Source organism: Vombatus ursinus, unplaced genomic scaffold (genome assembly GCF_900497805.2).
Source record: "Vombatus ursinus unplaced genomic scaffold, bare-nosed wombat genome assembly UNPS02009205.1, whole genome shotgun sequence".
In the NCBI taxonomy this organism is placed as follows: Eukaryota; Metazoa; Chordata; class Mammalia; order Diprotodontia; family Vombatidae; genus Vombatus; species Vombatus ursinus.
The window spans coordinates 47,163,034-47,175,630 of NW_020948983.1; the positions used below are offsets into that span (position 1 = coordinate 47,163,034).

At 37.6% G+C, this 12,597-nt stretch overlaps 1 protein-coding gene across 3 annotated transcripts in view; it reads left to right on the forward strand.

Moving 5' to 3' along the window:
- The first annotated feature begins 2,428 nt into the window (after positions 1–2,428).
- Positions 2,429–12,597, forward strand: part of FAN1 (FANCD2 and FANCI associated nuclease 1) — a 43,200-nt gene continuing 33,031 nt past the window's right edge. The window contains exons 1-4 of one of the 3 annotated variants that reach the window (XM_027851735.1): positions 2,429–2,466; positions 3,772–3,923; positions 4,565–6,045; positions 9,170–9,310. In XM_027851735.1, coding sequence (XP_027707536.1) covers positions 4,695–6,045; positions 9,170–9,310 — 1,492 coding nt within the window. In that variant the 5' untranslated portion in view covers positions 2,429–2,466; positions 3,772–3,923; positions 4,565–4,694. Of the gene's footprint in view, positions 2,467–3,431; positions 3,924–4,564; positions 6,046–9,169; positions 9,311–12,597 lie in introns of those variants that run through there. The other 2 variants (XM_027851737.1, XM_027851736.1) reach the window with 2 other exon arrangements.

A 12,597-nucleotide genomic window follows, 5' to 3' on the forward strand; every position in this document is an offset into this window, starting at 1 on the left:
TTTCTTCATAGCAAATATTTGTGGTTTCTTAAGTTTTGAAGACTAAACCTGTAGATGTTTGTGAAGCAGTGATGCTTCCAATCCATTAAACATTTATCAGGTCCCTACTATGTGCCAGGCACTGTGCCAAGCACTGAGGATACAGGTAATAAAAAGATAATCCCTGCCCTCAAGGAGCTTACAATCTAATGGGGGGTGGGGGAACAACTACACAAAAGGAGTCAGGAAAGCAGGGTGGGAGGACAAGGAGGGGAGGACACCAGGGGATTCCTGGCAGTTGGGCAGCTTGTTGCCTGGATTTGAAACCAGGCGGAGCAGCAGAGTGGAGTGAGCTGAGAGTCCAGTTTCTGCCCTCTCTAAAGGAAAGCTTTGGGAGGAGTTTGGTACTCTGCCCTCTGGACCCTCCAATTAAAGGGGAGAGGCTGAGGGAGGTGGTGTTAATTAAAGCCAGAGTTAGTAACATACCTGGTGGTGAGATTAGAGGTGATGTACAAAATTGATGGCATTTTGTAGATGAAACTATTTTACTGGTCAATAAAATGATCAAAATTGGGATTTTTTTTTTAAAGTAGTGTGACGTATTGTACTGATGCATCCACACCTTCACCTAGACTTGCCTTTAATTAATGGTAGACATGTGCAAAATCATTGATCAAGGCAATACAGTCTATAGCTTTGGAAAAGCACAAATCTACTTACATGGGGATCATGATGGGGGAATGACCAAGGAGTGGTTTTTGCACTTTCAAAAATCTTTTTTTTTTTTATTCCCCTTTGAATGCACTTCTGGAGCACTTTATTGGGGAAGGTTTCAGTTCATAGATTTGAAAACTGCCTTGTTTTCAAAATTGTTGGGTTCTCACCTGAACCTGGAGGGGTCTAAATTAAACCAGTTAGCGATCCATACTTGGGATCAATAGAGGACAAGATAATGAGTAACAACAGAGGGAACTGAAAAAAGAAAGTGAATTAAAAGCAGGGTGGCAGTCTATTGGAAAAGTAGGCTGTTGTAGTGCTATCTAAATCATCATCTTCCCATAGTTTTAATTTAATTTAGCCAATTACAAGTGTAAGCCCCTATATGTTCTAATAAGGGAGACTGGAGATTAGTGATGAAAAACAGTTCTGACAATCTGATCTGGAGGGAATGTACAGGAGACACCTGTAGTTTGAATTGATATTAAAGCTGATTCTCAGCAGAACCTCTCCAATGCTGTTAAAAAGGAGTCTGGAGGGAAAGGAATAAGCATTTAAATGGTGCCTATGATATGCCAGCCTCTGTGCTAATACAGATATCCCATTTGATTCTCACAATAATCCTGGGAGGAAAGTGCTATTATTTCCATTTTACAGTTTAGGAAACTGAAAGATTAAGAAACAGTCATACAGCTAGTGTCTGAGGTCATATCCGAACTCAGGGTTTCCTTTCTCCAGGTCCAACTTCTGCTGAGCCACTAGCTGCCACTATAAATAAGCGTGATAATGTTGGGCCACAGCCTTTATTTAAACAAGCTGAACTAAAAAGTTTCTAGTTAGAATAGGTAATGTTGAAACTTGGGTGAAAAGCAGAAAAGTTTAGGTTTTGCTTTCCCCTTTAAGGTACAAGCCTGGGAGACCCCTGAGCTAGGAAGCCAGGCTTGATGAGCGATTCTGCCTAGCTCTACTAGCGATCGCTTCCATAGCACTTGGGAAACATTTTTTGGCTTAGTTTGATCCTCCAAACAAACCTGTAAAGTAGAGATATCCCCTAAAGGACTATGTTCAAATCCGGGACCCCAAGCAACTTTGAAAGGGTATAGCAAAACAAACCCAAGGCAGTGAAGGTGATCCTTAGGTCTGCCATGGATATCTGAGTGGTATTTGGACAAAATATACATGGCATATATAGTGCTTTAAGGTTGAAAGAAACGCTTTACAAATAGCTTATCTTATCCACACAACCCTGGAGATAGATTCTAGCATTATCCCCATTTCACAGCAGAGGAAACTGAGGCTAAGTGATTAGCCCAGGGTAACACAATTTGTAAGTGTCTGAGGCTGGATTTAAACTCCAGGTCCAGCCTGAATATTTTTCTGTACGAAGCACTCATTACCTCGAGGTAAGACAAGCATTTATTAAGGGCCTATTATGTTAAGCACTTTACAAATACCTCATTTAATCCGAAAGTAGGTGTTATTATTGTCATCCCGACATTTTACATTTGCTGGGGCTGGATTTGAATTTATGTCTTCCGGATTAAATGCCCATCACTCCATCCACTGCCCCACCCAGCTGTTTAGGAAGAGGGAGAGGACAGTCACCAGAACACTTTCTTCAGCTGACCTGGAATGGAAAACTCCAGCCTGCAACCCAAGGTTTAAAAGGGATCGATCGCTCGACGCTCCTCCTGTTGTGCCTGCGCGGCCGAAGGTGCCCAGAGAGAGATAGATTGAGGATGTCTGGGGAGCATTGGAGCGCGGAACCAGGTGAGAAAAGGGAAACCGCGAGGCAGAAGGCGGATGATTCCGGGCCCTTCTAACCCCGGCGCTTTTGGAGAATTCATCGCCCCCTCCCTCGCGACAGATCGGGGGGGTGGGGCGGGAGGGATTGGGGGGGGAGTAGTGGGAGGTGCGCGCGCATCGGGCGCGTTCTAGGAGACCGTGTGCAGCTCGGGATGGGGGGATGGGAGCACACGGACCGGGCGACCTCACTCCCCACCCGCTTGGCTGCCTCTCCCCCAGCGCTTTTGTAATTATCCTGGGCCTTTGCAGGACTCTGCTGTGTGTTTTGTTCTGTGCTGGGCTGGGGGAGACGGACAAAAATGGAGCAATGCCTGCCCTCAAGGAGTTTACCCTCTGCTGGGGGGAGGGGCGGGGAGACAATACGTACCCTGATAAGTCAATACAACCTAGACCCGGTAGGTAGAGTAGGGCTTAGAGAGCTGGATTTGGAGTCAGCAAAACTGGGTTCGAATTGTGTTACACGTGCCTATTAACTGAGAGACCTCTTTGATCCTCAGTTTCCTTGTCTGTAAAATGAAGCTGAATTTGATGACCACTAGGCCGAGTCCAGCTCCGAGCTTACTGTCAATCCATAAACATTTATTAAACATTTACTGTATGCTTGTCCTTAGGGAAATAAACAAAAATTAAGGAATCCCTTCGCTTAGGGAACTTGAATTTTACTGGAAGAAGACAACATTCATACAAATGAGTAAATGCAAAAAGACATATTTGGTATGTTTCCCGACTGGAAGTAGAGGGAAGTATACACAAGGAACTATTTAGCTCTCTTGTTAAGTCAGAAAGCATTTATTAAGCCTATGTGCTGGTTCAGTTCAATAAACATTTATTAAGCCCCTGCTATATGCCAGGCACTGTGCTAAGATCTGATTTGATCCTCACAACTCTGGGAGGTAGGTGCTGCTATTCCCATTTTACAGTTGAAGAAACTGAGGCAGACAGGTTAAGTGACTTGCTCATGATCACACAACTAGTAAGGGTAGATTTGAAGTTGGGTCTCATTGTGCCTCCTAGCCACCTCGCTGACATGAGAAAGGAAAAGGATTGCATCTCTGACCAGAAGAGTGTCTTAATTTAGAGAAATATTCAAAATTACTGTGAACCCTGTTTTCTTAGTCATCCTATGGAGTCTGAATTCCTATGTAAGAATTAATTGTATGAGAACTCAGAGGAATAGTTAAGTGTAGCTATTAGTATTTTGGATACTTTGGGCTATCTGGATTCTGGGGACAGAATACTCATATCTGATCATCTCTTTCTACCTTTCAGTTCTGCAGGCTGTACCAGGAAGCTTTTACAAGGATTCTAGATTAACATGAGCAAGAAAAATAAAAATTTCTTATTTCCTCTTTTACATCAGTGCTGTTCCAAAGAATGGACAGAAGAAAAGTTTTTGGGAAAGTCTATGTGACTGATTTGTGGTATGTAAAGAGAATGTTCCTGTTGATTATGATCATGCAGTTTTAGTTTAGAAATATTAATGATATAATGAAACAGTTTATGGTTCTTAAAACTTTCAAATAAGCCACCTGTTTTTACAATTTGATTTTCGTATCTCGGATCATTAAATTTTAGAATTGGAAATAATATTAGAGATCACCCAGGCCAGCTCATTCTTACTAATAAGAAAATAGGTCTTACTACCTCTGACTCCTTTGCAGATGTAGGAGGTACACAGATTTTTTTCAATGTGTTGTTGATCAGGTTTGCTAAATTTTTCTCTCTTCCTCTTTTTCTTTTAAAAAATTATTTGTTATAAAGGATGCTCGCTGGGAGGAAGGAAGGGTTGGAATGCTGGAGGAAATCCAGGTGATAGAAAAACAAAAGAAATAAAAATATTTTTTAAAAAAGAAAATCTTAGGTAAAGAGACTGCTGAAGTCACACAACTTCTGCCAACTAGTAGGTGGCAGAATGAGACTAGGGGCTAAAGGCAGAATTTTCTATCTCCTATCTAGTGGCCTTCCTCTAAGCCATTCAGTGTTTAAAACATTTGATTTTTTTCATCTCTTTCCTTTTGTTAAATTACTAGATGTTTCTAATAAGTCTTTTCTTTACTTGTAGGAAGAAGAAATTGTCCAGGCAAAGAACGTGAAACAAAACAATTCCAATTTTTATCACTTTGGAATTAGAACGTCAACATTACTCTCTTTTTTATGAAGCAACATGTGTTGTATAATTTCTTGTTCTTAAAATGTCAGACAAATCTCCTGAAGGAAAAAGACCTCGTAAAAGTTTGTCAAAAAGTAAAAATCAAAAGAATGAAACCAGGGCTAAAAAAGGGCTATTCAAATCCAATTCTGTTATTTCATTTTTTAACAGTGTGCCCCCAGCCAAACTTGCTTGTCCTATCTGTGGTCAAATGGTGCCAAGATATGACTTAAATAGGCATATTGATGAAATGTGTCAGCAGAACAAGTATGAAGTAATTAAAATTGATACGGCAGAATTTGAAAGCTCAGTAAATCCAAATCTATCTCCAGGTAATTTAGCCAAAACAGCCTCAGGGTATACACCTTCAAAGCAATCTTTACCTTCACAGATAAATTTGAGCCCCATCAAAAGTGATTCTGCAAAAAATGATAAGATACAGAAAACTAGTCCATACTTTAAGAACAGTGGTAATTTAGTAAGCAGCTGTGGAGAAGAGTTGAAACATCAGACAGTGAAAATTATTCCCTTAGGAAGCCTGTCATCAAAATTGTCCAGACGATACGCAGAAGCTAGAAAATTGGTAGCTAAAAATGAGAAACTAGAGAAACATGAAGTTCTGAGGACACAAAGTTTGATGCCTCTAATTGTTAATCAAGTAGAAGCCAACTGTGCCACAGATGGGGATGAAGATCAGGTTTTGGGAAGTGGATCTCAAAAGGAAAATATTTTTGTTTCTGAAAAGCCTTTTGGATGCCTTGATAAAGAAAGTACTGCTTCTAAATATACCTTAGAAGACACAGAAATATTAGAAAATGAAAGTCAGACTGATACCCAAGAATGTGAAATATCATTACCCACACTTGATTTTATAGAAAAAACTTGTAGTAGTAAATTGTCAACTTCAGAGAATATTCTTAACACAGAGAAGAATTTTGAAGTTGTGGGTAGCAAAAGTAGAGAGGGTATAGTACAATCAACTGGATATAATCAAGTAATAATGACTGCTGTCTCAGAAGGCCAAACTCAGAGGCCCCAAAATACTTTCACACCAACTAATTTGGGTATGAAATGTAATAGTCCTGTAAATACTTATTCTGAAAAGGATAACACAAGAACACTTCAGAAGGACGGTCACATTGACTTAAAAAATGAAATCATTCATGATTCTGGTTTTTTGGAGCCCTGTGAAGAATTGGAGCCAGCTGATGATGAATCAGAAGAAGTAAATCAGGGTAGTGGTAACTTGGACTTGACCTCTGATTTTTCAGAACATCCGTATTATCTTAGGAATTTTCTTACGGTACTAAAAGCAGTTTTTGAGAATGAAGATGATCTGAAGCTCTTTGATGAACAGGATATGGAAATCTTAACAAAGTTTTATAAACTATCAGGTATCCAAAGAGAGAAAACCAAAAGACTGTTTCCTCTTGTGTGAAAGAATTGTTTCAGTTGTGCTGGCTTCTACCTTGTGTCTGTTAGTTGAATGTAGTTGTACTTTCAGAATCACAACAAAAGTAAATTTATGTAATAGATGGTAGCTTCTTAAGATAGCTTATTTATTAACAAGTTCTTGACTATAGGACTTCATATGTAAGGGAATGTCTTTGTATCTAATAATACTTAATTCTATGGTATTGCAGTATCTTATAGATGATAGTGTGGTTATAATGAAAGTTCATTTTATTAAGTGATATAAAACGTTTGATGTAAAACAGACTCACGTTTTAAAAAAAATAGAGCAATCTTAGAAAAGTATACGTTCTGTTGTTTAGCAAGAAAAAAAAGTTGGGGAGAAGTTTGCTATTTTTTTTTTTTACTCTCCTCCTTTTGCAAGTATTATATTAGTTGCATGGACCATTGGACTTATTCTCAAGTAAAGATGAAAAAGAAATGGAAAGTACAGAGTCATAACAGTAATAAAAGTAAGTTTTTAAAACTTACAACCTGCCTCTCTTCATGGGAAGTCAGTTATATCTAGAATTGAATAGTCCAAATTTGAAGGAAAAGTCACTTTAAGATTTGTTACATAAAAGGAATGCCTACAGGAAACTGAGATCTCACTAGAGTTGCAGAAAGCTGACTTTGGCCTTGCTAGCCTCTAGCATACAGGTTACCTACATTTACATAGATACCATACAAGTGGCTAATAACATTTAAATATTGCTGATGAGCAAGGGTTTATAATAACGTTTAAAACTTGCAGATGAGCAAGAGTTCTATTGTAGGTCTCTGTGTGGTGATCATTTTAGTGTTCCCTAGTTATTTTATATCTTAGCATGTAAAAACATCTCTTTGGGGAATATTATCTACCCTGCATCCCTCTCTGCTTCTTTCTTTTACTTAAAATAGAAGAAAGGACATAATGATGTCAAGTTTACTATCCTATCAAGAATATTCAGAATTCTACTGTCTAGTTCAGACTGAATTAATGAGAATTGTCATGAATTCAGTTTGAATAATTAATGGGTTATGTGCTTCATTATAATTCAGAAGTGTGATCATTTTCCCTAATGAAACTTCTACATGTTTAGTTCTTATGCACCTCTCTCAAAGGCAAATCTTTTATAATCATATTTCTTTGTGTTATTTGAAATCCATTGCTAATTGTTTTTGTTGCTTTTATAAAAATAAGAAAGGAATGTGGTTAATTGCTATGTAGGTTATAGAATCTTAGAGCTCTAAAAAACATTAGAGATCATATAGTTTAACCTCATTTTGCAGATGAGAAAACCAAGGCCCAGAAAATGTGACGTGCCAAGATTGCAAACTAGTTAGTGAAAAAATTAAGATTACAACTAGGATATCCTGATTCCTAGAACAATGCTTGTTCAAAACTAGTCATTTCTTTAGTTTATGAATTTTTCTCATGGACAAAAATCTAATCTAGTTAGACTGTCTAATAAAATCTAATATCTAGATATTAAACGAATATCTAATCTAACAATTAAAAAAACAAACAACAGTTCAGTTTTGGTTTGGACTCCTATAAAAATTGAAGGTAAGTTTGTAATAGCCCAATTTGAGTCTCTGGATAGATTTCAAGGATCCATGAACTTGGATAGGAAAAAACAATTACATCTTTATTTTCACTAACATCTGACACCTAGCATTTCTGTCAATTGTGAATTTAAAAAAAAAAACAACCCCATTATTCTGAGGAAGGTTCTATAGACTTAACCAGACTGCCAAAGGGGTCTAAGATATAAAAGTTTAAGTACCCCTATGATAAGCTGTACTTGAAATTAGAAGATTAAGCTGTATAATAGGATAGTAATGTTTGTATGTTCTGAGTGTTTTGTATTGAAAGAACTTAATTACATGCCATAAGTAACTGTAGTTGAGTTTTTAAAGGTCCTGTTTTAAAAATGGGATTTTTTTTTCTTTTTTAGTTTTTGTAGGAAAGAATTGACTTTTCTTAGTTTAGTGGCAGAGTTGAAAAGAAAGATTCTTGTTATAATTTTAGACTGTATTGTAACTTAGCAGTTGTTTAGGCAAAGAACACTAGCTTAACATTTTATGAGTCAGAAAGATCCCTTTCAAGGAAAATAGCAGCAGGCAAGGAGAGGTTGGGATTAGCTTACGATATAGTGACTTCACTCAATTCTCGGAATTCAGAAATAGTCAAATGGGGAATGCAATCATAAATATTCAAAGGACTTCTGAGGCCATCACATCCAATACTCTCATTTTATAGGTGATTCGGCTGAGGAGTTTTAATTGACTTGCCCAAAATCAAACAGCTAGTAAATGTACAGAGCAGGACTTAAACCCTTATCTTCCTAACTTAAGGTACAGTGCCCTATCCACTATGCTCAATGATGTTTCCCAAGGAGACTCATTTTAATCTGAATACAATATATTCCTTCTTAAAAACAAATTCTTTCAATCTGAAATAAAAAACCTTAATTTTATCATCTGTAAAATAAGAGAGTTGGGGGGCAGCTTCAAATCCAGGCTCAGACACGTAACACCTACTAGCTGTGTGACTCTGGGCAAGTCACTTAACCCCAGTTGCCTCACCAAAAAAAAAAAGAGTTGGAGCCCATGATCTCTAACTTCCTTTCTGACTCAAAACCCTCTCATCCTGTCATCTCTTCCAAAAAGAGATGAAAGATTTCTTAGAAGAAGTACTTTAATTCAGTCTTGTAAACATTTTCACTTCAAAGATCATATTTGCATGTACACTCCTGCAAAATAATGGAAGTCTAGATGGCACAATAGAGGGAGTACTGGACGTGGGAATTAGGAAGATCTGAGTTCAAAGCCTCAGACAATTATTAGCTGTGTGACCTTGAGCAAGTCACTTAACCTCTGTTTCTCTCAGTTTCCTCACCTGTAAAATGGATAATAGCACCTACCTCTGACAGTGCTTGTGAGGTTCAAATGAGTATTCATAAAGCATTTAGCAGAGTACCTGGCAAATAGTAGTTACTATATAAATGCTTGCTATTGTTAAATCTATAATAGTCATTTTTATGAAGAAAATTAATATTTTTTCCCTTTTAATCACTGTAGCAAGTGGGCAGAAGTTATATGTAAGACTTTTTCAACGCAAGCAAGTTTGGATAAAAACTAACAAGATAGATTATGGAGAGATTGGTCAAGATTTATCATCAGCGATTGAAGAATTAAAGCAAGTAGGCTTTCTACAGACAGGTATGACTAGTAACAAGAAATGTGAAATGAGCATAATGTCTGAATTGCTTTTAGAATAACATAAATACAACACTGTATGTCTGGTTGGTAATCAGTAAAAATTAATTCCTTCGTTTTTTGAATTATTGGCAGTTTCAGTCTTCTGTTTGGGATAATTAATCATTTGAAACTGAGATTGATCAAAGCCCAGATTAAGAATGCTGAGAAAACTAAAAGTTGTCTGCTGTTATATGATCCCAGTTGATGCTGCTATACTTGGAACAGAGAAAAATAACTTAAGAACACTTGCATTAGCAAGTACCACAAAAAGGAAGAACTTATCTTTTCTTGATTTCTTCCTTTGTCAGGAATCTGAGCTGTTCCTCAGAGACTCTTACCGCTCTTTTTTTTTTTCAATTTAATTTTTTTATTTTTGGTTTTCAACATTTACTTCCATAAGATTTTGAGTTCCAAATTTTCTCTCCATCCCTCCCCCCACCCCATGATGGCCTGCATTCTGATTCCTCCTTCACCCAGTCTGTTCTCCCTTCTATAACCACCCTCCCCTTCTCTTATCCCCTTCCCCTTCTATTTTCCTGTAGGGTAAGGTAGATTTCTATACCCCTTTGCCTGTGTATCTTATTTCCCAGTTGCATGCAGAAACAATTTCTAACATTCATTTCTAAAACTTTGAGTTCCAAATTCTCTCCCTTCCTCCCTCCCCACCCACCCTGTTGAGAAGGCAAGCAATTCAGCATGGGCTATCCATATGCATTCATGCAAAACACTTCCATAATAGTCCTGTTGTGAAAGACTAAGTATATTTCCCTCCATCCTATCCTGGCCCCCATTTATTCTATTCTTTCCTTTGTCCCTGTCCCTTTTCAAAAGTGTTTGCTTCTGATTACTCCCTCCCCTAATCTGTCCTCCCTTCTATCACCCCTCCCTCTCTTATCCCCTTCCCTCCTACTTTCCTATAGGGTAAGATAGATTTCCATACTCAATTGGGTGTGTATTTTATTCCTTTCTTAAGCCAAATCCAGTGAGAGTAAAGTTCACTCATTTCTTCTCATTTCCCCGCTCTTCCCCTCCACTGTAAAAGTTTTTTCTTGCCTCTTTTATGCAAAATAATTTACCCCATTCTACCTCTCCCTTTCTCCTTCTTCCAGTACATTCCTCTCTCCCTTAATTTTTTAGATATCATGCCTTCATATTCCAACTCATCCTGTGCCCTCTGTCTATATATCTTCCCTCTAACTACCCTAATAATGAGAAAGGTCTCATGAGTTACAAATATGATCTTTCCATGTAGGAATGTAAACCGTTCAACTTTAATAAGTCCCTTATGATTTCTCTTTCCTGTTTCCCTTTTCATGCTTCTCTTGAGTCTTGTATTTGAAAGTCAGTTTTTCTATTTAGCTTTGGCTTCTCAAGAATGCATTAAATTCCTCTATGTCATTGAATGTCAATTTTTTCCCCTTTCATTGATTACACTCAGTTTTGCTGGGTAGGTGATTCTTGTTTTTAATTTTAGCTCCTTTGACCTCTGGAATATCATATTCCAAGCCCTCTGATCCCTTAATGTAGAAGCTACTAAATCTTGTGTTATCCTGATTGTGTTTCCACAATACTTGAATTGTTTCTTTCTGGCTGCTTGTAATGTTTTCTCTTTGACCTGGGAACTCTGGAATTTGGCTATAATATTCCTGGGAATTTTCCTTTTGGGATCTCTTTCAGGAGGTGATTGGTGGATTCTTTAATTTCTATTTTACCCTCTGGTTCTAGAATATAAGGGAAGTGTTCTTGATAATTTCTTTTTTTTTTTTTTAATTTTTAAAAAATTTTTTTATTTTTAACATGTGTTTTTAAAACTTTGGGTTACAAATTTTCTCCCCTCCTCCCTTTCCACCCACCCTCATTGAAAAGGCAAGCATCTCGATATAGGTTATAGATGTGTAGTCATGCAAAACACTTCCATAGTAGTCCTGTTGTGAAAAACTAAGTATATTTTCCTTCATCCTATCTTACCCCCCCATTTATTCTATTCTCCTTTTGACCCTGTCCCTCCTCAGAAGTGTTTGCTTTTGATTATCCCCTCCCCCAATCTGCTGTCACCTCTGTCAACCCCCTGCTCTCTTGTCCCCTTCACTCCTTATTTTCCTGTAGAGTAAGATAGATTTCCATACCCCATTGTGTATGTTGTTCCCTCCTTAAGCCAAGTCCTATGAGAATAAGATTCACTCATTCCCTCTCTCCTTTCCCCATTTCCCATCCACTGTAAAAGCCTTTTCTTGTCTGTTTCATTTGAATTATTTTACTTCATTCTACTTCTCCCTTTCTCCTTCTCCCAGTATAATCCTCTCTCACCCCTTAATTTTATTTTCCAGATATCACCCCTTCATCTTCAACTCACCCTGTGCCCTCTATCTATCTATCTGTACATACATATAATTTTTTCCCCCTCCCACTCTCCTAATACTGACAAAGGACTCATGAGTTACAAATATCATCTTTCCGTGCAGGAATGTAAACAGTTCAACCTTAATAAGTCTCTTATGATTTCTCTTTCCTGTTTACCTCTTCCATGTTTCACTTGAGTCTTGTATTTGAAAGTCAGATTTTCTATTCAGCTCTGATCCTTTCCACAGGAATGCTTGAAAGTCTCCTATTTCATTGAATGGCCATTTTTTACCCTGAAGGATTATACTCAGTTTTGTTGGGTAGGTGATTCTAGGTTGTAGTCCTAACTCCTTTGCCTTCTGGAATATTATACTCCATGCCCTCTGGACCCTTAATGTAGAAGCTGCTAAATCTTGTGTTATCCTGATTGTGTTTCCACAATATTTGAATTGTTTCCTTCTGGCTGCTTGCAATATTTTCTCCTTGACCTGGGAATTCTGGAATTTGGCTGCAATATTCCTAGGAGTTTTCCTTTGGGGATCTCTTTCAGGAGGTGATCAGTGGATTCTTTGAATTTCTATTTTGCCCTCTGGTTCTAAAATATCAGGGCAGTTTTCCTTGATAATTTCTTGAAAGATGAGTCTAGGCTCTTTTTTTGATCATGGCTTTCAGGTAAGTCCAATAATTTTTAAGTTTCCTCTCCTGGATTTATTTTCCAGGTCAGTTGTTTTTCCAATGAGATATTTCACATTATCTTCTATTTTTTCATTCTTTTGGTTTTGTTTTATAATTTCTTGATTTCTCATGGAGTCATTAACTTCCATTTGCTCCATTTTAATTTTTAAAGGTTTATTTTCCTCAGTGAGCTTTTGGACCTCCTTTTCCATTTGGCCAATTCTGCTTTTGAA